This window comes from Protopterus annectens, chromosome 3.part0, assembly GCF_019279795.1.
Source record: "Protopterus annectens isolate FY-2018-M chromosome 3.part0, PAN1.0, whole genome shotgun sequence".
In the NCBI taxonomy this organism is placed as follows: Eukaryota; Metazoa; Chordata; order Ceratodontiformes; family Protopteridae; genus Protopterus; species Protopterus annectens.
Genome location: NC_056731.1, coordinates 782,295,324 through 782,322,133, shown reverse-complemented (window position 1 = coordinate 782,322,133; position 26,810 = coordinate 782,295,324). Strand labels below are relative to the sequence as shown.

General features: G+C 45.7%; 1 protein-coding gene across 1 annotated transcript in view; it reads right to left on the bottom strand.

The window, feature by feature from the left end:
• CEP72 (centrosomal protein 72) overlaps positions 1 to 26,810 on the bottom strand; it is a 1,336,989-nt gene that overhangs the window by 735,756 nt on the left and 574,423 nt on the right. The window contains exon 6 of the mRNA XM_044065699.1: positions 11,978 to 12,084. Within this exon, the coding sequence (XP_043921634.1) occupies positions 11,978 to 12,084 (107 nt within the window). The remainder of the gene's footprint in view (positions 1 to 11,977; positions 12,085 to 26,810) is intronic.

The following is a 26,810-nucleotide window of genomic DNA, read 5'->3' as shown; positions in this document are numbered from 1 at the left end:
CTTGAAGGGGTGGAGAAACGGACTCCTACGGCAGAAAGAGTCTTGCCGTCCTGCTCGCATCTGGTCAATGTTTCCTTCACCTGAGGTCCAAACAAAGCCGAACCGTCGAAGGGAGTGTTTGTGAAGGACGCCTTAAAGGTATCTGCGAAGTTGCAAAGCCGCATCCAGGACTGACGCCTAAGGGCCACTCCTGTGCCTGCGGCTCTACTCGCTCCATCGGCCGCATGAGAAATGAGCCGCATGGAGGAGTTTGTTAAGGAATTTAGGATTCCCAGCTGTGAGGTAATTTTTTCTTGAGCCCTGGCAGCTGACAGATCCTGTACTACCTCACCTAGTTCCTTGAGAATATCTCTCTGAAGCCGGGTAAAGTGACAGAGATAATTCAGCGAGCGCATAGTGAAGGTCGCTGAGGAAAAAATCCGCTTACCATACCTATCCATGGTCCTAGAATCCTTGTTAGGAGGATGGACAGGTACAGAAGGATTGGCAAGTTCCTTCTTGGTGGCAGCTGCCACCACCATGGCATCAACAGGGACACCCTTGGTGAGAAACTGCTTGTCTACCGGGGCCGTGATAAATTTAGATGGCCTCCTAGGGACTGGTTCCACAGAACTGGGCCCACGCCCTTCGAGCCACCACTTCCATGAGAGGGTCGAAAGGCGGAGACACCCAGGAGATGGAAGGTCGAGATCCAAAAGCCTCCAGGTATACTGACTCATCCTCGGAGGGGTTAATGGAAGGCCAGTTCCCCCTCTGTTTAAGGAGTTCCAAGATGTCTGAAAAGGAAACATCCTCAGAGGGGGACTTTGGGGATCCCTCCGACTCATCTAAGTCAGTATCAGATGTTGTAGACTCAGGGGAGTCTATGTGCTTCCTCTTGCACGCCCTCAGACGGGGGTTCCCCCGAAGGATCAGGAGAAACCTCGGAAGAGGAAGTTCTTCCCAGTGGGGAAACCTGGGGCGATGGATCTCTGGGTCCGGGAGCAAGAGAGTGGGAAGAGATATCAGCAGGCACCGAGGAAGGGGGAGCTAATGGAACCGACTGTTGACTCAGCTGAGGGGCTAGAACACTCCTCATCACCTCAAAGGCTCCCCTTCCAGGGAAGCCAGAGAGCTCCTGCTCAAGAAACAGGAACTCCGGCCCCGAAGAGAAGGCTCCGAGGCCAATGTCGGTGCCGAACTCACCAACGCCGAAGCTCCGAGAGGGAGAACGGGGCCGGACAAGGGTCCGATGCCACTCGCCCCCTCGGAGCCGACGCGGGAGTCACGACGACCGGATCCCTCCATGGAAGGTATCATGGAGGAAATCGGAGTCGAAGACGACGGAGCCGAAAGGGGTGGCATCGGATCCGACGCACCAACAGTCAAGGTTTCGAGAAGCTCCGGCTCCGAACTCTGGAGGAGAGTCGAAGGAGGAAATTCAGGGGGATGAGTGATAGCGGTCGTCTGCTGAGACGGGCTATGGAGCATCTGGGCCAGTGCCTGTGATTTCAGCAATCTGCTTACCACTCTCTCCAAGTCGTGGTCAGAGAGCCTGGAAGACCTAGAAGATCGGCTCCGATGGCTCCGCTCCGAATGTAGAGATCCCGGAGCCGAGCGAATCGACTCCAGGGAAGGAGACCGAGATCTCTTCCTAGTAGGAGCCATCGGAGCCGAAGACCCCTCGGTTCCAGTCGGAGCCGATAACTTATCGGCTCCAGTCTGGGACATGGAAATGTCGGCTACAGCCGGAGCCGACATCGACTTCGATGCAGGTGTATCAGAGCCGGCCGGCACCGATACCACTGCCTCTAAGAGAGAAAGATCGGCTCCGGCCGGAGCTGACCTAGACTCCGAAGGAGTCGGAGCCACAGCCGAAGGCTTTGAACTGAAAGCCTGGGGCTTAGGTGGCTTAGAGGGCTTCCCCGACCCGGTCTTGGTCGGGGAGCTCTCTGGCTTCAATAAGCCTCGTAGGATTAATTTATTCCTATGTTCCTGCAGGACTCTGTGGCTAAAAGAATGACAAATGGCACAGGAGTCCTGCAGGTGTAGAGGTCCCAGGCAGTACATGCAAGAAGTGTGACCGTCTGTCAGAGACATCTGACAGCACGAGTCACACTTCTTGAAGCCTGAGACCTTCGATTCTTTGGACATAATTATGTCCAGTGCACCAACACACACACAAAGTTCACCCACACAGTTAACTAAGAAGAAGGGGGGGGAACTAAGTACAACACTTAAACACCCTGACAGGAATTAAGGAAAGGGAGGCTTAAGGCCTGAAGGGGGAAAATAACTAAACCTATTAGGTTGAGGGAGTATAGGGTTAAGGAGATAGGCTATAGAAAGACTAACTCTAATACTTAGACAAAAAGGCTTGAAAAAGGGGAAGATTTTAGACTGTAGAAAGTTAAATTACAAAAACACTACCTGAGCTGGTAAAAGAAGACCTCTTCGCGAAGCGGCAAACGAGATCTGGGTATTCACGCCTTGCATCATGGGATATAGGGTTGCCTCGACCTGGTAAAATTAGCTCTCGAGCTTAGCAAGTGCCGAGTCGGAGCCGAGGATCGGCTCCGAACCCATCCAGCAAGAATGAAGGCGAGTTTGACAACTTAACATGACGGGTTAGTACACAAGGATACCCTATCCTTATGAAAAATCATAAAAGGAGGTTTGAACAGCAAAGCTTGCATCTCTGAAACCCTCCTGGCAGAAGTAATAGCAACCAAGAAGGCCATCTTCCAGGTCAGAAATTGCAGATCCACAGAGGTTTCAGGTTCAAAAGGGAATGAAACTAGAGCATGCAGAACTAACATAAGATTCCACGGCAGTGTTGGGTCCTATACCGGGGGCCAAAGAAGAATGGTGCCTTTCAGGAAAGCTTTGCAAAGCTTAAGAGGATGCTAAGGAAGCCATATTTTATTTCATGAAAATTAGAAATCAGTGAAAGGTGGATCTTGACTGTAGAAGAACTGGCACCCTGCTGAAAGATCCCTGCCAAAAATTCTAAAACAGTGGAAACTGGGGCAGTGAAGGGATCTAGGGTATGCTGGGAGGCGCAGATAAAAAAAAAAAAAAAACGCTTCCATTTGTTGTAGTACACCTTTCTGGTGGAAGACTTATGAGCTGCCACCAGGATTCCTTTTGACAGGCAAAGATAAGCTGGGAGTCCTGACTATTATGGGAACTGGAGGAGCCAAGCAGTGAGCTTCAGACTGCCAGGTCTGGATGGGAAATGCTTGAAGGATGAGAAATAAGATCCTGACTTGGATCTAACATCCATTGTGGAGCCACCAGATGAGATCACAGAGAGGGGAACCAGACCTGGCGAGGCCAGAATGGGGCAATGAGGATAACTAAGCTCCCCAGCCTGCAAGCTTTCTGAATCAAGGGAAGAGGAGGATAACCATACAGAAGACCGGGGAGCCAAGCATGAATCAGAGTATCTCTGGGGGGGGGGGGGGCTTCCCCCTGTGGAGAGATCAGAGCGAAGAACTTGCTGCATTTCCCATTGGAAGGAGAGGTGAAGAGATTGCCCACTTGAAAAAGATCTGTTTCACTACTGAAGGATTCAGAGACCACTCGTAAGGCATCAGAATAGACCTGCTGAGCCTGTCCGCTAGAATGTTGGACCTCCCCGGAATGTGCACTGTCACAAGAAAATGGCCGGTGGATATCACCCACTCCTACACTATCATGACTTTATGACATAGAGGGTAAGACCTGGTTCCTCCCGGTTTGTTGATGTACCAGACCACAGACACATTGCCTGTCTTGATAGTAATCTTCCCAGGGGGAAGATGGGCAAAGAGAACCTGCAACACTAGAAACACCGTCGCCATCTCCAGGACATTGATATGCAATCTGGTCTTGTAGGGGGACCACATGCCTTGGACTGTCCTTCCCGAGCAGTGCCCCCACACCCTAGCAGGGAAGCATCCATGGTCACTGTGGCCAAAGGGGAAGGTGGAAGAAAACAGCGACTCTGAACAAGATCCAGAGAATGAATCCACCACAGAAGAGACTTCCTGCACACCCAAGAGACCCGAATAAGATAAGACAAAGGGAGATCTAACATGGACCACTGGAACGCAAGGGTCCATTGAGCAACCCACATGTGAAAACTTACCATGGGCAAGAGATTGATCATGGCTGCCATGGACCCCAGCGCCCTTAATATCATTTCTGCTGTCGGTGACTGAGCTTGAAGACTGCAAAGGACATGTAGTTTCAGAGATTGAATCCTCTCTGAGGTAAGAAAGACTTTGGTTTGAATTGTGTCCAATCAAGCCTCAATGAAATATAACACTTGAATCGGGGCCAGTGATGACTTGTTGAGATTGATGGTAATGCCCAACCGCTGGGCTAAGAGAAGAGGAGCCAATCATCCAGGTAGGGGAAGACCTGTATGCCCTGTAGTCTCAGGTGAGCCGCTATCACTGCCATCACTTTGCTGAACCCTGGGGGCTGTGGTGAGACCAAAGGGGAGGGCTCTGAACTGATGATTGCCCCCCCCCAGCTGGAAGCAGAGGAACCTCCAAGAGCATCTGTCCATTCTTCTATGGTAATATGCATCTTGAAGGTCAATCGAGCACATCAAATCATCCTCCTGCAGGAAGGGCAGGCTAGATAGAAGGGTGACTACCTGGAATTTTGTCTTGGCCACTGACAGGTTCAAGGTGGAGAGATCCAGAATCGGTCTTAAGTCCCCCATCTTCTTTGGCACCAAAAAGAACCTGGAATAAATGCCTAACCCAGACTGGTCTGGGGGGCCATTTGGATTGCTCACTTTTCTAGCAGCTTTGCAATTTCCAGTGCTGCATCCTCCCTTTGCACGGATGGAACATCCAGGAGGCATCTGGGTGGAGGAGGTGACGTGAGAAAGGGGACTGAATAGCCTCTGGATATAATTTACAACACCCAATGATCTTCCATTATGGACTCCAATGCTGTTAGGTGTAGCGATAGGTGACCCCCGCCTGCCTCCAGAGACTAGCAGCTGGGCAACCCTTCATGGTTGCTGCATGGGTCTCTCAGAGAAAGGCTCTTGAGATCCATGATTTCTCAGACTCCCCTCTGCTTCTAGGGCAGTGTCTAACAAATCCACCTCTGCCCCTGGGGGAAGGTGAGTCCTGACTGTCCTGGGAATAGCTCTGAGATTTTTGGAACCACATCTTCTTGACCCCTCGCTGATTCCTCGAGAAGGTTCATTGAGGGGCCAAAATGCAGATCCCAATGGCAGACAGAGTCATCCAGTCCTTTTCATTCTGAACTAAGGTGTCACGTACTAACTTTACAAAAAGGGAGGAACCGTCATATGGAGCTTTCGTAAAAGACGCCTTAAAGAGTTCCGAAATGGCACAGAGCTGGAGCCAGGCACGGCGCCTGATGGCAATGTCGGTACCAGCAGCACTAGCAGCACCCTCAGTTGCATGGGAGAGGAGAAGCATAGAGGTGTTAGCAATAGATGTCAGGGTGGCCATTCAAAAGGAGAACACTTTCTTGTCCTCTGCCGACATGGACCCAGGGGTAGACTCATCAACCTCCTTGACCAGGTCTCGTTACAGCCTAATCACATGTGCCATATAATTCAGCGCACGCACAGAAAAGGTTGCCGAAGCATACACCCACTTCCCAAAATGGTCCATCATCCTAGACTCTCAGTCAGGAGGGTGGACCGTGGAGCTCTCCTGAGGGAACTCCTCCTTAGTGGAAGCTGCCACCACCATGGCATCAACCTGGGATCAATTAGTCCAATGGGTCCTGTCTGAAGGGGTACTCAAATCCTTGTCCTGGCATTTTGGAATGGGTTTCACCATGGCCAGTTCCTTCCATGCTCGAGATGTAACAAGATCCACCAAAGGATCTACAGGAGGTGACACCCAGGAAGTAGAGGGTCCTGTGCCAAATGCCTCTAGGAACACCGATTCATCTGGGTTAGGTTTTTGGGGAGACCACCCCCACTCTGACATACGATTTATATGAGGTCTCCAAAGGAGACATCCTCAAGGGGTGACTGGGGGGAAACCTTCCCCCTTCCTCCAAATCAGTGTCTTCCATGAGGGACTACAGTGGGGAATCCAAGTGCCTCCTTTTGCATGCACATTTGTGAAGAGCCTCCTCAGTGGGGGTCTCTCGGGAGGACTAGCCAACATCTCTCTGCTTCCAAGAGGGAGCACCCTTGGACAAAGAGGCAGCAGGCCATCTCTGAGATGGTAGAATTGTCAGATCCACACCAGAAACAGAGGGAGCCAGGACGGACTCCAAAGACGAGATCATCAAGTCTCAATGGGATTGAGAGGACCCTTGCCACCACGTCAAAAGCCGGAGGGGAATGGACTTCCTGGGAAGGAGCAATGTCCGCAGCCGTAAACCTCTGACCCAATGGGCAAGCTGGAGCTGAACCTCCAGATTCCGAGATGTCAAGGGGAAGGTTTTTCTCCAAAAGGCTTAGAGCCAATGCCATCCCCTTGGATCCAGTGCTGAAGTTACGGCTCCGAGAGCTGGATGGATCTGAGCTGGTCAGCACCATGGCCATCGATGTAGGTACCATGGGAACTGATCCCTTGACACAAAGTGTCCTCGGATCCAAGGGCTCCAAGGGCTCTGAAACCGGAGGTCAGATCGGAGAAGGAGTAATAGGAATAAGCACTGATTGCATGCCTCCCACTCTGGAAGGAGAGGGGGCAGGACTCCCAACTGTAGATAAACTTCCACATCATCCTATCCCCTCTCTGCTTTGGAAAGGCTGCAGGTGGAGTGAGAAGAGAAGGCCACTGACACCGGCCTAGAGGGGTGGTGAAGGGAAGCCTGCACCAGTGACTGGGCCCGAAGCTCCTCCAGAGAGAACCAAGGGGAACAAAGCCAGGGAGACGCCGACCTCATTTTCACTGGAGGGTCTGACAAGAGAAGCAATCTGGGGATCGCTTCCTGGCCCTGTCCTTGGACTTTGCTGTTTTGTCTTCATTCCCAGACCTCTTAGCGGGAGGTTGGGTCCCAGAGGCCACGGTGGAAAGGGAAGTAGAAGCCGGGGCAGAAGAGGTCTGTGCACCAGTGGTGTAGGGGGAAGAAGGCCATTCAAAATTAACTTATTTCTCCTGTCCATCAGTGCCCGGGGATTAAACCTGGCGCACATGGAACAGAAGGTATCCAACTGGGCTGCCTCAAGACATTCAACACAGAGTGTTGCCATCAGCTGGAGAGAGCTTGTGGCCACACACTGTGCATTTTTGGAAGCCTAGTTTGAGGGCATAATTGTTCACACTGCCTACCTTGATCTGGCCAAGGCATTTGACACAATATCCCACTCAAGCATTGTTGACAAACTCCAGAGGTTAGGTACAAACCTGTATGCCACCCGGTGGATAGCCAACTGGTTGACAGACAAGACCCAGGAAGTTAGAACTGGGGAGTCCACCTCTACAAACAGACCAGTCACAAGTGGAGTCCCTCAGGAATCAGTCCTTGGACCGGTCCTTTTTGGGATTTACTTCTCAGAAGTCAAGGCCAATGTCAGTAGTCTCAGGCTGAATAAATTTGCAGATGATTGCAAATTAGGAGCGTTCATACACTGACACAAATGCTCTCCGGGAGAGGCTGACACAGATAAACAACTAGTGTCAGATCCATGGACTAAAACTAAATGCCAAGAAACGCATACTAATATCCTTTGGGAAGTCATCCATCCATGGTAACTATCATATTGACAATACACCCCTTCGAGATGACCCAGTAGTCAGGGACTTGGAGGCGCACACAGATAGTAATCTAGCCTTTGATCATCATGTGTCTACAGTAGTGAGGAAATCATTCTATGTCATGCAACTCATAAACAAAGGTATGGCATCCAAGTCAGTCACTGTTCCATTGTATTCGGCATTTATCAGACCTATAAATTGAGTGCAATGCTCCCTTTAGTATGTACCTAACCAGGCATATCCAACAATGGGAACGTCCACAGAGGTTCCTCACTAAAAGAATACAGGGTGTAAGTAATATGTCCTATGCAGATGGCCTCAAGGCCTTATCCTAGTATTCTGTCTGCTACAGGCTTTTGAGGGGAGATCTATTTCTGGCATACAGGGCATTGTCAGACCCAACTCTGATGGGCTTCCTGCATATCCACAAAACAAACAGCACCAGAATTACCAATTCTAAAGACTTAAACCTTGCCTGTGATATAAATATGACCTGTTGGAGAGATAGGTATGTATCCCAGAGACTACCCCAGTCTATGGAACAGGCTCCCCATCCACGTGAAGTAGAGTTCCTCCTTAACCCAATTCAAGTGCAACTTGGACAATTGGATGGGAGACTGGACATTCATCCCTGGTTTGGCACCTATGTCCCTAATGGATACAGGTAACCTGTAAATGGTTTATCTCCCAGGCCCATGCTTACACTTATCAAGGGTATCAGAACTTGTCAGAGATTTGGGATGCATGGCTAGGCTTAAAAAGGCCCTTGTGTTCGTTAGCTTAGTAAACATCTATGAACCTATGAACTTGCATGTGGAACAGCTCCATGGTATTATCCTGTTTAACCAACCTGGCAATAAGTTTGTTGCTAATGCAGGTCAAGATACCTTTGGCCCCTGTCTGTGCTGCTGTTGGTCTAAATGTTTGGAAGGCTACATAGCTTTGCACTGCTAGAGTACTTTCTATAGCTTTAAACCAAGTCTCCATTACAGCACAGATGACTAAATTCCCCAGAGTGAGGAGGCTTGAAGGGTGTGTGTGTGTGTTTTTGTTTAGGCTCCTAGCACTGAGCAGTAATATCTTCATGTTGCTTTGAGACTTTTTCAGTATGTTGGTAATTTTTTTTTTCTTTTTGAAATTGCCTATAAAAGGCTCTAAGGGGTGGAGAAAGTTTTACAAAAACCTAGGGGGAGGGGGTGGCAGGTGCAATCCATCCTTGGCAAAGCAGCATAGTTTGCCGACCATATCCTCCCATGATGACAGATATTAGAATCCCCTGGAGTGACACCAGAAATGAAGCAAATTATTAAATTCAATCCTTTTATGTCCATACTGTGGTATTATCCTTGCTGAAGGCAGAATGCTGCTCAATGCAAGGCTCTTATCTATCTGTAACAAATATTTTAAGAGATCCATTATGTCTCTTTTCATATAGTCCCATTGAGATACGTCTGAGGTAATTTACGCCCATATGGACTATAACAGAATCATACCAGTATCTGGGGTGCATGCATATGATATGATATTGCAGATCTACTCTTCAAATAGGCAACTAACCATTATTTTCTCCTTATCTAACCTCGTAAGTGAGGCATGTGTGTGTCACAGAATGGATTTCCCAAAATCTACAGTATTAGGTAAAGTATACTTTTACCTTATGGGGTTTTCTCTTGGGGGACCATTGGGTGTAGGATTATGCAAAATGTATGGTGCTGGCAACTATGCATGGACTCTTGTTTCATCTGTCAGTCATTTATACCAATCTCTGTAATTATCTTTGACAGCATACGTACAGCTCTTCACACATTTTTTAAAGATAAGGATGAAGGAGCCACAGCAAGGTACTTAAATGGCCACAGATGATTGTAACTGGAATTGACAATATGGTTGACAGACCACAATGGAAATTAAATTTTCATTTATAGACTGACAACAAGAAAGTTTTGAGGAGTCTTGTGCTCATACATTACTTAAATGCTAGTATGCAGTCTCATGTATAGGTCACAGGTCAGATGTATGGAATGAAGGTAAGGTGCCTACGCTTTTGTAGACTAGCAAGATATACAGTATCCTTGGCAGAATGCATCCCATAAGCCTGCATATGCTAAAGCAGTATCTGTTGAAAAAAAATCAAGTGGTTCTGTGGGTAACACCCCAGTACCAATATAAAAAAAAAGTTAAAGTATTTCACAGAGTATTGATATGGATGTAGAAATGAAGCTGGTGATATACATTAAAATAAAAGGCTAACCCAAAAATACTGAAATTCTTTTTTATTTTTTCTTTTGAGGAAGAAAAAACGTTGTGTCCAGAGTTTAATATTCAAAGATGTCAAAATGACAGTTTCCAATCAAAGAAAAATAAATGCTTAAGGGGATACGTTGAGCACATGAATAATTTAATAAAGTACAAAATAAAGGCTAACAGACATAATGCACTGGTAAAGAATGTTGACTCAGAACAAGTAGCACAGAGTTTTGTTATCTATAGTGAATACCATAACAGTACAAAGGAAGTAGCAGTAAAACACCCAGTACTACATCATCCAGTTATTCAAGTGGCCACTGACATTTTGCATTTCAGAGAATCCAAGACATCTTTTGTGGATTACTCTATGCTCTCTGAACTAAACAAACATGATGCAACAGTAAATGCAATTACAGTGAATTAATGTCAATACTGTCACCATAGAAAATGCAGAATAATGTCATGTTTGGAAATATATATAATCCAAAGCCAGGAATTCATATTTGTGCATGAATGCACAGCCAGATCCAGCACTAGGCAACCTAGACTGTTGCCTAGGGCCCATGAATGGGGGGGCTGCCACAACATTTAATTTTTAATTAAAAAAATTAAATGACATGTTTTCTTTAATGGCATTCTTCTTTAAGAATGCACTATGTGGGCAATGCAGTTTTACATTCCTGGTGTTTCTTACTGTGTGTGTCAACGCACATGCTGCTGCTACTTCTTTCGTGCGGAATTTAAACTTGCTGATACTATGCTGTAATTTAAGGAGGGATGGGGGTGCTGCACTCCTGAGTGTGGCCTCCTTTGGATAAGAGGCCTAGTAACTGAGAACCTGTTGTTGGTTTGCCAGTCATTACCTATTGCAGTATTACCAGCTTACCACTTTTTTTTTTAATGTTAACACCAGCAATTTATTCTTCAAGGGCAGCAGGCACTGAATTTGTAGCTGAAACACTGACACAAAGTTGTTTGCCAGCAGCACCCTCTTCATTAGTTACAGATCTCTTTAATGTGGAATTATTCAGATTAATTTTACTTCTGCAGAGACTGTGCATATTGATGGATATTGATTGTAATGACAGAGGTTTGAGTGGCCTTTTGTGATTAAAATGTCCTGAAATGGGCAGATGTGTCATTACTGGTACATACATTTTGCTCCCTTCCTTACTGAAAAAGATGTTCAAAACTACTAATTTAAAATACACTCAAACAAGTGGTGCTGTTTTATAAATCAGGAAGGAGAATCAAAGAACATGTGCATGCATGCATGGTCCTAAAAATGTGTGCAAGGAGTCTATGGTTTGAAAACAGCCCAAAGCTAAACTTAATCCACTTGCCAGATGCGTTTTCTTTGAATGTGGGTTTTAAGGGCAGAGAAATTTACTGTTCCTGCTAAGTCTGTTTTCACTGTGGGACTGTATTGTTTGTTTACCAAATGGCTATCAGTGTTTATGATATAAAATTTGAAATAAAAGTTTTAATAAATTAAATCCAAATATCTGTAATCATTGCAGAAGTAAAGGAGAAAACTGTATGCACATAGACAGGTTTGAACAGGGTTTATGGCAACTGGGAAGAAATAGCCCAGTAATGGGACACTGGAATGGCTGTTGCAGGGGAGGGGATCCATTATCCTGCCTAGGGCACCATTTGACCATGATCTGGATCTACAGGAATGTGAATTCAAACATGTAATGCGCCAAGTCCATACTATTAATAACCCAAACCGAAGAATCTCATGAAAATAGCAGCAGTAGTAGGAAAGAAAAATCATTAAAAGAAAGCATTCTTCTGCTAAATCTCACATAAATTTAAAGTACCCTTCCCAAAACAAGAAGACTACATTACAGTGTTATGTGAACATCTCCATCTTGAAGCAGAGTTATATATATATAAGCAATTGAAAATTAACTGGATGGGGTGAAAGCAGTGAACACAGGTTGCTAGTTATCGAGAGCAGTACAGAACCAATCATCTCTGTAATAAGATTATTCTGCTAACACTGCTTCTAAGTAAAAGTAAATGAAAAAAGGCACATATCCAACCTTAGGAATATTTATTTTCTGCGTTCCAGGCTGTTTCAGAATGGTGTTCACTACAACACTTCCACTGCCAAGGCCAGCTCCATCACGATCATCCATTTCTCGAATTGCTAAAAATGAATACATACAATAACTCTGCTCTTTGACAAAGATGTTTTTTTAAAGAGAAAAATGCAAAACACATACAAATTTCAGAGTTAAAACTATGCTTGAAATACATGACAGAATGCAAAAGATGTGAAGAAAACTCCTGAGCAGAGTTATCAAAAATCTTACTATTTATTTAAATTACTATTTAAATTTAAAAGTTATGTTCTTACCATAGCTAGGTATCTGTGGTGTCCATTTTCATTTTTCCTCAACTTATGGGTTCGGATCTGATACTCAGATCCAACTTGGCCACTTATTTCAGACTTAGGATCTTTAGCTCCGCCCTGTACTGATAATGCTCTGCTGTATCACCAAAGCCCCAGATAGAGTTTGCTGCCCAGGCTCCATAGTATCGACAGAGACATGAGATAAAGAAAGACAGGGCTCAAAACTGGAACTGTAGGTTCCAATACAGTCCAATAGGCCAATCCAGAAGCTTTGAATTGGAGATGGATGGGAGGGAAGTTGAGGAAGAATGAAAATGGACAACACATTGACCTAGTTATGGTAAGAACATAACTTTTAAATCTGATGATGTCCTTTTCTTTCTTCCTCAACAAATGGGACAGAGTCCCCCACCTACATTGGTATTGGGTGGCCTTTATAGAAGGCTATTCCAGAGCACAACTGAACCAAAGGAGGCTCTGTTTCTAGAAATGACATACAATGTGCAATGAGAGACAAAGGTATGAGCACTAGACCATGTAGCTGCAGCACAAATGTCGTCAATAGATGTTCTGGACCAAAAAGCAGATGAAGTGGACATGGATCTGGTTGAATGAGCCTTGGGAGACTTAGGTAATGTTGTGCCTTTTTGTGAATAAATCCAAGAGATACAATCTGTTATCCATTTAGCTAGAGTGACTTTAAATGCTGGACAACCCAGTCTTTTTAAGGAAAAAGAAACAAAAAGTTGATCTGATTTTCGGAACTGTTTTTTTTTTGTATGAAGATAAAAATGTAATTGTCTGTGCTCATCCAGGAAATGTAGCATATATTCTCCTTTGCTGGTAAAATTTGGAAGGAAGACTGGTAATGAATGGATTGGTTAATGTTATTCTCTCAAGCCACTTTAGGTAAAAAAGAAAGGTTAGTCTGTAAGGAGACCCTGTCCTTATGAAAAATTATGCATGGAGATTTGGAAGAGAGCCTGGAGTTCAGATATTCTCTTTGCAGAAGTGATAGCTACCAAGAAAATTATTTTCAATGATACAAACTTCAGATCGGATTTAGCTGAAGGCTCAAACGGCTTTTGAGTTAGTCCTTGCAGTACAACTGTTAGGTCCGAAGGTGGAGAGGGATCATTAATTGGAGGTCTTAAAAGAAAAAATCCATTCATGAAGGCTGTGCATAATTTGGAAGAAGTCAGAGAAACATGTCTGTTGCCAGTATGAAAACTGCATATAGCTGCTAGTTGAAGTTTAATAGTAGAAAAACTAGCTCCTTCCTCAAACAGCATTGTTAAAAATTGTAGAATCATAGCAACTGGGGCAGAAAAAGGGTCAGTGTCTTTATTCAAAACTCAAAGACAGAATCTTTTCTATTTGCTTCTGTAAACCTTTTTGATTTATTCTTTTTGAGAAGCCAAAATAATATTGCATATGGGAGAAAAAAGCCTTGGCTGTCGTAACTATTACTGGAAGTGGATAAACCATGCGGCTAGTCTTAGGTCTTGAATGTTGGGATGCTGGATTCTTGATGGGTGTGTCAGGAGATCCACAGTGGGCTCCAGTATACATGAAGGGGGATCAGACCTGCCAAGGCCAGAAAGGAGCAGTGAGGATCACTGAGCTCTTCACTCTGCTTGATTTCAGTAAGAATTTGGGAATTAGGGGCAGAGGTGGGTAAGCAAAAATGTAACACTGGGGCAAGCGTGAATCAGAGCATCTCTCTGTGACTCTCCCTGAGGGGGGAAATCAGAGTAAAGGACTTCCTGCACTTGCTGTTGAGGGGAGTGGCAAATAGGTTGCAGCAAATTTGGCCCTAACACTGGAAGATCATCTCTGCCACAGATTGATTGAGACACCACTTGTGGGGCATTATAATGGATTTGCTGAGCTTGTCTGCTAACATGTTGGTTTTCCCGGAATGTGAGTCGCAACTAGAAAACCATCTGAAGAGATAGCCTATTCCCATACTCTCATGGTCTCTCAGCAAAGTTCTGTGACAAACCAAAATGCTGCCAGTCTAGCTAGCTGGAATTTTGTAAATATTTCTATGTCATCTGTGAATATTAATATGTTTTCTATAGAAATGTAACAGAAGGAAATACTGCCAGCTCAGCTATCTGGAATTCTGTAAATAATTACATGTCATTTGTGAATATCAACATGATTCATATGCTTGTCTTACAAATGTAAGAGAAAAAAGAAGTTATGTACCTACCATAACATTCTACATTTGTTGTCCTTCATCTCGCCTTCCTTCTTGCTGATTGAGCCAATCCTCGGGCTCCGACTTGGCCAATTTACTAAAGCTTGAGAGCTTTTACTGGATCGAGGCTACCCCTTATCCCAACGTGCCTAGTGGCAGCTACCCAGATTTCATTTGTAATAGCCCACACTAGACATATCTAGTAAAAAAAAAGTACAGTTTTGTACCTACCATAAATGTAGATGTTCGAAGATCCACATTGCTGCAGTCCTTACACTTGGGTAGTCCGCTGTCCTCGGTCGGCCCGAATATCAAAGTATTAGGCTGACGTCGGTCAAGGCGCTTAAGACTGACATCAGAACGTCAGTGTACAAATGCGCATGACCGACGTCATATCCTCAGTCTTTTCTTGCCCCAGATGTCAGAAGACCCTAAAAAGAAAGGTCAAAACCAAAAGACAGCAAAAAACAAGCAACCACCCTTGCACTAATCATATGTACACTATATACAATATCCACAATATTCACAACCCAAACCACACAACCGCCTCTAACTACAGAGGGAAGGAGGGAGGGTAATTGACTGCAGCAATGTGGATCTTCGAACATCTACATTTATGGTAGGTACAAAACTGTACTATGTTCTTCATCTCACATTGCTGCAGTCCTTACACTTGGGTAGAATCCCAAAGCAGAGGTAAGGGAGGATGGCAAAACTATAAAGCATTAGGAGCTGCCAAAATGCCCTGTAAAATTGCAGTGGCAAAACCAGCCCTAGATTTAGAGTAAAGTGGAAGGTGGTAATGCTTAGAGAAAGTATGCACTGAACTCCAAGTAGCTGCCTCCAAAATATCTTTAGTTGCCACCCCTTAAAAAGCTGTAGAAGTGGCAGTAGCCCTAGTGGAATGAGGCCTAATCCCAGCTGGAATCACCTTACCATGATGGGAATAACAGAAAGCAATACAAAACCCAATCCACTTAGAAATAGTTTGTTTTGACACAGGCTTGCCCTGAGAACCCAAAGCAAATGAAACAAATAACTGCTGAGACTGTCTGAACCCTTTAGTTCTGCTCAAATAATATCGCAACTGCCTGTGTAAATCCAAAGTGTGCAAAATCTTTTCCCCTTTATTTTGGGGGTTTGCATAAAAAGTAGGCAAATGAATAGTTTGGTTTAAAGCCACACTAGAAACCACTTTAGGCATAAAGGAAGGATTAGTACGCAAAGATACCCTGTCCTTATGGAAAATTAAGAAAGGCTCAACCGCCATAAGGGCCTGTAATTCAGAAACCCTTCTCGCAGAGGTAATGGCCAACAAAAAAGCAGTCTTCCATGACAAATATTTCAACTCGGCAGTAGCTGCAGGCTCAAAAGGTTGTAGAGTGAGTTTCTCCAACACAAAATTGAGATCCCAAGCAGGAGTAGGAGCTCTACGTGGGGGTCTTATATTCTTTGCCCCTCTAAGGAATTGCTTAAACAAAGGATGAGAAAACAATGGTGGGTCACAGTCATAGTGAGCAGAAATTGCTGCAGCATGAACCTTAATAGAAGAGAAGGACAACCCCTTGTCCAGTAACTCAGTAAGATATTGAAGAGCCACAGTTAAATTAGGCTTAGAAACATCAAATTCCTTTGCTGTACTCCAAAATAAAAATCTCTTCCATTTATCTGCGTACACTTTCCTTGTACTAGGCCTTCTGGCCTCCAAAATAACATTCAAAACTTGTTGTGGAAGCTGAGACCCTCCAGGGTTTAAAACAGAATATGCCAGGCTGTTAGATGTAGAGAGTGAAGTTTGACATTGAGTAAATGACTGTTCTCCTGAGACAGCAGGTGTGGAATTGAAGGCAAAGGCCATGGAGGCTCCTGCACCAGACTTCTCAGTAATGGGTACCAGTGCTGTCGAGGCCAATCTGGAGCTATTAAAATCATCTTTGGCTTGTCCTGTCTGACCTTCAGGAGTACCTTTGGGAGGAGAGGCAGAGGTGGAAAGGCATACACATGAAGATTGCTCCACTTGAATGAAAGAGCATCCACTTTCCAAGCTGTGGGATGAAACCTTTTGTGCAAAACTTTGGCAGCTGGAAGTTTAGTGGAGAAGCTTAACAGATCTATGTCTGGAGTTCCCCATAACACTGTCAATTTCTGAAATACATGAGGATCCAATTTCCACTCGTGGGGATCCATAATTTGTCTGCTCAACACATCTGCTAAGGAGTTCTGTGCTCCCGGCAGAAACCTTGCCTGAAGATTCAGCTGTAAACTGAGAGCAGTCTCCCACAAAATCATTGCTTGTCTGCATAGAGGATAAGAAGGCGTTCCCCCTTGCTTGTTGATGTACCACATGACAGTTGTGTTGTCTGTTAGAACCAACACCTGCCCTGGAAGAAGTAAATCCTTGAAAGCTATTAATGCAAATTGGACTGCTAACATCTCCTTCAAGTTGATATGTAGATGTTGAAGTCTGGCAGGCCACGTGTCTTGTATCCACTTTCCATTCAGATGAGCTCCCCAAGCTTTGTCTGAGGCATCTGTCGTTAGAATCTGACTCGCCTCTGGTCGGGTCACAGAGAGTCCCTTGTTTAGGTGACATTCCTGAGCCCACCACAAAAACTCCTTTTGAATGCAAGGTATTATTTGAATGACAGTGTCCATATCTTGGCAGTGCTGTGTCCATACATTTTTGAGATACCATTGTAGCTTCCTCATATGCAGTTTGGCATTGGGAAGCACCAGAATACAAGATGCCATGAACCCCAAGGCTTGAAGGACTGTCCTTGCAGTCAGCCTGGACTGATGAGACAACTGATGGAAGTAAAGAGAAAGATTCTTTTGTTTGTCCGGGGTCAAAAAGGCCATCTGGGACGCTGTATTCAGTCTCACACCCAGAAAGCACATGTCCTGAGAGGGTACTAGACTGGACTTTATTTCGCTCACAGAATACCCCAGGCATCTTAGCACTGCTATCACATACTGTAAATGATGAAGAAGTTCGTCCTTTTCTTGGGCCAGAATCAGGCAATCGTCCAAATAAGGATAGATCTGTATTCCTCTTAGCCTGAAGAAAGCTATCACTGGAGCCAGAACTTTCGTGAACACTCTGGGCGCAGTAGATAAGCCAAAGGGCAATGCAGAGAACTGATAATGAGAAGTCCCAGCCCGAAAACGCAGATACTTCCTGCAACTGAGCCTGATAGGAACATGAAGGTAAGCCTCCTTGAGATCCAGAGTCACCATCCAGTGATCTTTGCCCAGCAGAGGCAAAAGCTGTTGTAATGTCAACATTTTGAACTTGGGAATGTCCAGATATGTGTTGAGGATAGATAAATCCAAAATCGGTCTCCACGTGTTCCCCTTCTTTGGTACTAGGAACAGGCGAGAATAAAATCCTAGGCCCACTTCTGGTAGAGGGACCGGTTGTATGGCCCCTATTTGAAGTAGCAGAGAAATTTGTTTGTGAGCCTCTAGCCTTTGCTGAGGAGGAACGTCTGGCATGCCTTTGAAAGGAGGCAAGGTATGGAAATAAAACTTGTAACCTTGGTGTATGATATCCAATACCCATCTGTCTTGAGTAATCAAACTCCAATTTTCCTTGAAGAGTGCCAACCTTCCTCCCAAAGGTGCTGCCAGGTGAAAAGGATCTGGCAGCTGAAAAGGTAGGTCATTGGGCCTGTTTACGAAAGGACTGGCCCCTGCCCTCACCCGAAGACTGTGCAGGTGAACTCCCGCGTCTAGGTCTGAAGGAACTCTGAGTCCTGCCCCTACCACGTCTAGATCTACCCCTAGACTGAGAATCATAAGAAGGATACGTCCACCCCTTAGCAGGCCAATTCCTACTAAACTTCGGAGGCTGAACTTGCAAAAAATCTTTAACAGCCTGCATAGACTTAGCCTTGTCCTCCATTTTCTTCAAGACTGACTCCACAGGTGAACCAAACAACACATCAGACTGTAAAGGAGCATCCAAAATCCTTGTCTTAACATGGTCAGATAAATTCTGATCCCTCAGCCAGGCGTGCCTGCGAAGAACTGAACCAGTGGCAGCCACCCTAGACGAGGCCTGTACAGCATCAAAACCACATTGTAAAGAATGCTTACCCACCTGTTCCGAGACATGCACCAAATCTTGTAATTCTTTACACTCAATGCCTTCCGCCAGAGCATCTACCTTAGACCTCAATTGAGAAAGAAGATAGTTTTGATATTTCAACATGTGAAACTGGCAATTCAAAGCCCTCATAGCTAAAGTGGAAGAAGTATAGACTTTCTTTCCCCATCTATCCAAAGCTCTGGCCTCTTTATCTGGAGGAACCGGATTTTTACAACAGAGGCCTTGACACCCTTAGGTCCCTGACTAACAGTTTCTGGGTCCGCCCTAGGACTCTTATAAAGATATTTATGAGCCTCAGGCACCCTGTAATACCTATCCGGTTTAACAGGAGCAGGAGGCAAAGAATCAGGATTAAGTGAAGCCTCCGCAAACACATCCTCCACAACATCCAGAACAGGTGGTATAGCCAAAGGCCTATGCTGGGGTAAAAGCAAAATTCCCTAAGCCTTTTCCTGGAATCAGAGAAGTCCTGACCTTCCCACTTAAAATGTTCCCTCATGGAATGAAGAGTCTCTGAAAAAGAAAAATCCTCTGGAGGAGAAGCAGAAGGAGTCGAATCATCTGCATCAGAATCAGAATAAGGAGAGTACTCCTGCAAGTCTTCAGTCAAGACTCTGAAACATCCAAGCCTGCTCAAAACTCCCCAACTCTGGTTCCACCCTAGGCCTCTTATCAGGAGGGGCAAAGAACCTCTAATCAAAGTAATTAAATCTTCTGCCATTTTAAGCATGTGCTTCTTGGGCACAGATCCTGTAGAACTAGGAGTGACACCAACAGAAGCTAAACCTGGCCTGCCTCTGGGAGAAGCCTTGGAAACAGAAGGAGAGGGCCTAACCACCCTAGGAAGGGAGGGGAGTACAGTAACCTGAGAAGCCCCTTCAGCCTGACCTGCCTCCTGAGAGGCCACATCCTGCAATATCAAAGTCTCCCCCTGGGACTCCAGAGAAGCCTCCGGCGGAACCATCGGTTCCACTGATGCCTCTAAAGAACCGGCGTCCGCACGGACGACTCTTCTTGCCTGGGTTTAGCTGCTTTGTCTTTGCGCTTCTTGAAGCGGCGCCGGAGCATCCGACGGCATATTATAATTGCACCGCTCAAAACCAACCTGGCACAATCTAACCTTCGCTTAATAGTGCGCTTTATTGAACCTAGCACAAAAGCGAGACCCAACAACGTCGTGCTCAGGCCCCAAACAAGGAATACACAAAGTATGATAATCTCTATGCGGTATCTGCTTCCCACAAAAAATACAGTTATTCACTTTTTTCTGACATCCGTAAAACCACTGAGGCAAGAAAAACTAAAATATTCCCAACGGGTACTTAGCCAACTTTGACTCGGTCTGAAACTCGAATTGAAAAATTTCAGAACGCCGAACGGCACTTGCAACGCTGCTTCTGCATCGGACCATGCGGCAAAAAAGACTGAGGATATGACGTCGGTCATGCGCATTTGTACACTGACGTTCTGATGTCAGTCTTAAGCGCCTTGACCGACGTCAGCCTAATACTTTGATATTCGGGCCGACCGAGGACAGCGGACTACCCAAGTGTAAGGACTGCAGCAATGTGAGATGAAGAACATCAATTTTTACTCCGCTCTTATACATCAAGGTAGGAAGGAAAGAGGAAAAGACAATGCATGGTTAACTAACCTGGTATGTCAGCAGGAAACTCAGCCAGTGTAACCAATAAAGAACTCCTCTCGAACCTCCAGGAAGGGGGAAGGAGGGGGAGGATGCAAGAAGAAAGGCGAGATGAAGGACAACAAACATGAAACATTATGTTAGGTACATAACGTCTTTATGTTATGTTGTCCCATCTAGACTTCATTCTTGCTGGTTGAGACTGCGTCCCCAGCACCAGTGACTCACTAGAACAAACTCTTCAGGACCATGGAACCAAAGGATGCCCTGTTCCGGGAGACCACATCCACTTTGTAATGAGAGAAAGGTATGAGGATTTGCCCATGTTGCTGCAGCACAGATTGAATCTAAAGGCAATTTGGCTTGAAAGGCAATAGAGGTGGCTAAGGCCCTGACTGAATGTGCTCTGGGCCTTCCTGGAATTGTCTTTTTATGCAAACCATATGAATAAGTGATTGCGTCTGACAGACATTTTGATAAAGTCACTTTAGAAACTGGATAACCTTGCTTATTGTCAGCAAAGGATATGAACAATTGGTCCGATTTTCTGAGGTCTTTGGTCTTGTGTAAATAAAAACGTAATTGTCTATGAACGTCCATTTGGTGTAATCTATACTCTGCCTTGTCTCCATAATTGGTGAAGAATACAGGAAGCTCAATGGACTGATTTAAGTTATACTCCCAACAAACCTTTGGCAAGAAAGAAGGACTTGATCCTTAGAGAGACTCTATCTTTGTGAAAAATGAGATACGGCAGGCAAATAGACAAAGCATGTAATTCAGAAACCCATCTATCTGAGGTTATAGTGACCAAGAAGAGGGTTTTCCAAGACAGAAACTTCAGGTGGCAAGATGCTGCTGGTTCAAAGGGAGGCAGAACAACCAAGTTTAGGTCCGGGGGGGTTCTCTTACCGGGGGCCATAAAAGTATTGTACCTCGCAAGAATGCTCTGCACAACCTATGGGACATAATGTTAGAACCCAAGTCTCCTACATGAAAATTGGAGATGGCAACCAGTTGGAACCTAATAGTAGTTGCAGCTGCCCCTTTTTCGAAGATTTCGGCCAGAAAGTCAAGAATCTTGTGAACAGGAGCCATAAAAGGATCAATGTTATTACTCTTGGCCTAATAAGAGAACCTCTTCCATTTGCTAGTGTAAGTCCTCCTGGTAGTGGGCTTGTGGGAGGACACTAGACTGTGTTGTACAGCGGGGGAAATGTTTGGGAGCCTGGCTAAGACTGGAAGTGGAGTAACAAAGCAGTCAGCTTGACAGTTTGAAGAGGGAGGTGAAGCCCACATGACTGATGCATCAGAAGATTCACAACTGGGTCCAGTATCCAGTTGAAGATGATGGCGAAGAAACGGAAACCATATCTGATGAGAACAGTAAGAAGCAATGAGGATGAGTTTGCAACCCAATGATTTTGCTTTCTGGTACCTTTGGAATGAGAGGGAAAGGCGGAAAAGCATATAGTAGACCCGGAGGCCAATCGTGGACATGTGCATCCCTGGGTGACTGTCCCCCGAAGGGGAACTATGGCAAAGTAGCTGCTGCATTTGTTATTTAGGGGAGTGGCAAAAAGATCACAGCATGGCTGGCCCCATTTGCGGAAAATCAAGTCCGCAACTTCTTGCTTCAGGGACCACTCGTGAGGCATGAGGATAGCCCTGCCGAGCCTGCCCGCTATTAAGCTGGATTTTCCGGGAATGTGTGTCGCAGTCAGAGAACGTTGGAAAGACACTGCCCATTAACATAGTCGAAGCACCTCCTGACACAAGGGGCAAGATCTGGTTCCGACCCTGCTTGTTGATGTACCATACCACTGATATATTGTCTGTCTGGATTGCAATGGTCCTGGTAGGTAGAGAGTCTTGAAGTGCTTGCAACGCTTGCAATGCCAGAAGCACCGCTCTCATCTCTAGAACACTGATGTGCAAATGGTACTCGTGAAGTTGCCACGTTCCTTGGACAGTCCATCCCAGATAATCCCCCCCCCACCCTATCTGGGAAGCGTCCGTGGTCACTGTGGCTACCAACTGGGGGTCTAGAAAGGGTCTGCCCAGACTCACCTGGGGGGAGACAAGCTACCATAGAAGGTCCTTTTTGCAAGAGTCCATGATCAAGATCATGTGTGACACTGGCAAATCCTGGAAAGACCACTGAGCGAAAAGAAGCCACTGCAGAATCCGCATCTGGAAGTGTGCTAAAGGAACTAGCATAACAGCTGCAGCCATTGAGCCCAGTACTTGTAAAACTCATCTTGCCTGAACTCTCGTCTTCTTTATGAGAAAAGAAACTTGCTGATGAATGGTTAATGCCCTGTCTTGAGGCAGTTTTACTATCATGCGTCTTGTGTCCAAGTCTACCCCTATAAAGGTAATAGACTGACAAGGCAACAAGGCAGATTTTTCATAGTTTATGGTGATGTCTAACTGGGAACAAGTTTGGATTGTATAGTCCCGTGCTCTGATCAGTTGATACTCGGTGGTAGCAGTGAGGAGCCAGTCGTCTAGATATGGAAACACCTGGAATCCTAGACGCCTCAGGTGAGCCGTGACCACTGCAATACACTCGGTGAACACCCTGGGGGCTGTGGTGAGACCAAAGGGCAGGGCCCTGAACTGATAATGACTAGCTGTCAGCCGGAAGCATAGGAATCTCCAGGATTGCCTATCCATTTTTATATGGTAGTACGTGCCCTGGAGATCTATGGAGCACATCCAATTGTCCTGACCCAAGAAGGGAAGAATGGACTGCAGTGTCAACATCCAGAACTTTGTCTTTTTTAGCGATTGGTTTAGCTTGCCGAGATCCAAGATTGGTCTCCAGTCTCCTGTCTTCTTTGGAACTAAAAAGAACCTTGAGTAAGTTCTGGACCCGATTTGGTCGGCGGGGACTTCCTGGATCGCTCTTTTTTCTAGCAATCTTTGAACCTCTAGGACTGCATGATCCCAAACACTGGGTGGAACATCTGGGATAGAACAGAACTGAGAAAAGGGAATTTTGTAACCCCTGGATATTATCGACAGTACCCATGTTTCTCTCGTGATAGATTGTCAGACTGCTGGGTACAGTAATAAGTCTGCCCCCGCTGACTGCCTCCAGAGGTGGACAGCCAGGCATCCCTTCAGGAGTGTTGGAAGGGCCTAGCAGAGAAAGTATCTGTCACCCTGCTGTTGCGGACCCCCTCTGCCATGAGGGCAGCATCTTCCATTGTTGTTTCCCCCTCTGCCCCTGGAGGAAAAATCTCCATGCGTGTCAGGCGAAGATCCCTTGGATTTTCGGAACCACATCTTTCCACTCTTCTGACCTCTAGGATAGGGTCTAGATGGAGTGGAAAAAAAGACTCCCACGGCAGAGAAAGTCTTGCCATCCTGTTCACACCTGGTGAGAGTCTCTTTTACCTGATGCCCGAACAATGACGAGCCATCGAAGGGGGTGCTGGAAAATGAAGACTTAAAAGGTTCTGCAAATTGCCAATGGCACATACAGGAGTGTCTGCATAAAGCTACTCCAGTACCTGCTGCCCTACTCGCTCCATCTGGCGCATAAGAATGAGCCTTATGGAGGAATTAACCATGGAGGTGTCAAGGTCGCAAGCTGGGAGGCTGCCCTGTTCGCAACTCCCTCAGCTGTAGGATCTTGCAGGGTATCTCCTAGCTCCTTCAGGAGATCCCTCTGAAATCGTGTAAAGTGTGACTAGTAATTCAGCGACCTGAGAGTAAAGGTCACTGAAGAAAACATATGCTTCCCATACCTGTCCATCGTACAAGACTCTGTTCGGCGGACGGACAGATGAAGTTTCCGCAAGTTCCTGCTTGGTAGCTGCTGCCACCACCATGGCATCAACTGGATATACTTATCTTCTGGCGCTGTAATAAATTTGTTCGGTCTCCTTGGAACTGGTTCCATGGTCTCTGGAGCGCTCTATGCCTTTCAACTCACTACGGACAAAAGTGGGCCGAAAGGCGGAGACACCCAAGAGGTGGAGGGTCAGGAACCAAATGCATCCAGGTGGACAGACTCGTCCTCAGAAGGGGCTAGGGACTTCCAGCCACCCCTCTAATGATTTCCAAGATGTCTGAAATGAGACATCCTCACAGTGGGACTGTGGGGACTCTTCCGACTCATTCAAGTCTGTATACGAAGTGATAGACTCAAGGGGAGTCTAGATGCTTCCTCTTGCACTTCTTCCGAGGGACCTCCTCCAAGTGTTCGGGGGAGGTTTTGGAAGAAGCGAGTTCACCCAGTGGGGCATCCTGGGGCACCGGTTCTCTATGCTTGGCAGGAGGAGGGACAAAGGCTGGTACAGGCACCGAGGGAGAAGGATCCAATGGAGCAGAGGGTGGAGCAGTCTCAGGAGACAGCACGCTCATCAACTCGAAGGCACCACAGTCCCGAGTCGATAGAGCCACCAGCTCCAAAGAGCCTGGAGATCTCCTTTAAACTAGGAGTGACGGCTCTGAGGCCGATGTAGGATCAGAGTTCACCTGCGCCAAAGCTCTGAGATGGAGAGCAGGGTTGGACAAGGATCCAATGCTACTCCCCCCCCTTGCAGCCGGCGAGAGAGCTTCGGTGCCCAGATCCCTCAACAGACTGAGACATTGAGGAGATTAGAGCGGTCATCGGAACAGATAAGGGAGAAGAAACAGGAGCCGATGGTTACACCACCGCGACCTCCATGCACTCTGGTTCCAACCTCAAGAGAGTCGGAAGAGGAATCATTGGAGTAGCTGAGAGGGTGGAAGGAGCCAATTCCTTCTGGGCTGGGCTCGAAAGTAACTTAGCAAGTGCCTGTGACTTGAGGAGCTTGTTGACCACTCTCTCCACATGGTGATCCAAAAGCCTGCAGGACTGAGAGGAGTGTGAAGAGGGCCAGTGACTGCCTGCTCCAGGTTGCAGCAGAGGAGATTGTGGAGTGGAGCATACTGGCTCCAAAGAAGGTGACCTTGATCTCTTATGGGTCCGGACTGGCTCCAGGGGCACAGATGGAGCCACCAGAGACTTAGCTTTGTTGGAGCAAATGTTGGGAGCCGACAGAGCTAAAGGCTTCTCAGTGATTTTGTCTGTTCCAAACTCTGAATCGGACACTTTGGCTGGCTGAGGACCCTGAGATGAAGAACTTGAGGGTTCTTCAGGAGGCCACGTAAAATAAGCTTATTTTTCCTCTCCTGCAGGACTCTGGAACTGAAAGTGTGGCAGATGGAGCAAGAGTCCTGCAGGTGAACAGCTCCTAAACAATAAACGCAACTCGTGTGCCCGTCCATAAGGGACATTTTTTGGCAACACAAGTTGCATTTTTTTAAACCCAGAGGGTTTCGATTCTTTAGACATAGTAACTTTAGTCAGGAAATAAATTCACAGAGAAAAACAGAAATTGTCACTAACAGCACACAAGTGACAGCAAACAGGCTGACAACAAAAGGAAGAACCTTATATAAATATATATTTGTTATTATTTATTTTATTAAGGGAAAGAAGAAAGAAGGGGGGAGCCTCTAACGTAAACGGTGACTCCTCTGATGGGAGAGCCTCTAACAAACTGCAATCCCAGAAAAAGGGTGAGGAAAGGGAAGAACCGTCTAACAAACGGGCTCTAAGGGGAAAGCAAGGCCTGAATAGAAAAACAATGGCCAAAAAGCACCACAACAAGCAGTGAAAGGGTCGTTAAGACTAACGGGAGATGATACACACACTAATGAATTAATATAACCACTAAATATTAGAAAAAGTAGCGATAAATAGAAAAAAAGCACAAAATACTTAGCTTGAGCCAGTAGTAGCAATCTTGATGCTGCAAGTGGCAAATGAGATCTGGGTAGCTGCTGTTAGGCATGTTGGGATAAGGGGTAGCCTCAAGCCACTAAAATCTCTCAACGTTTAGTAAATTGGCTCCGAACCCAATCAGGAAGAACGAAGGCGAGATGGGACAATATAACATCTATATGTTATGTGTATATTAAACTACTGGTGCAGAAGTGTGTGTTGAACAGGGTTTGTACAGCACTGAGCTTCAAGGATGTGTCCACAGTGTACCTTACTGGAAAAGAACAAAAATGTATACAAACTATATACTTGTGCAAATGTTTGTTTCAATAGTAGAAACTGAAACATACAGAGTTAACTTGCAAAACTTCAAGAAAATAAGTTGAAATTAGACTGCTTTACGATTGTGCTACAAAAGTTAGTTTCAATGCAGCAAGGAGACAGGATGTCTAGAACTAGGGTGCCTTCTGCATTGTTTTGTAAGCGTTTTATTGTTTTATATCTTCTAGCAACAGCAAAGATCTGAGAGGTATGATTTTCTCATACAGAGATGTTAAATTCTGTTAGTATCTGTTTAGCCTGGGAACTAAAGTCAGGTTACAAAAAGTGATGTCATCCAACCTGGCCCAGCAGTAACGTTTGATATTAACTTGGGAACTCTAGCAGAGAGAGACTGCGCATTTTGTATTTTGTCTTTGACCTAGCAAGAACATCCACTCATCATCACCATCTGCACTTACCTTGCTAATAGCAAGTAACTAGAGTACAGTTTTAGATATAATTAGGAATA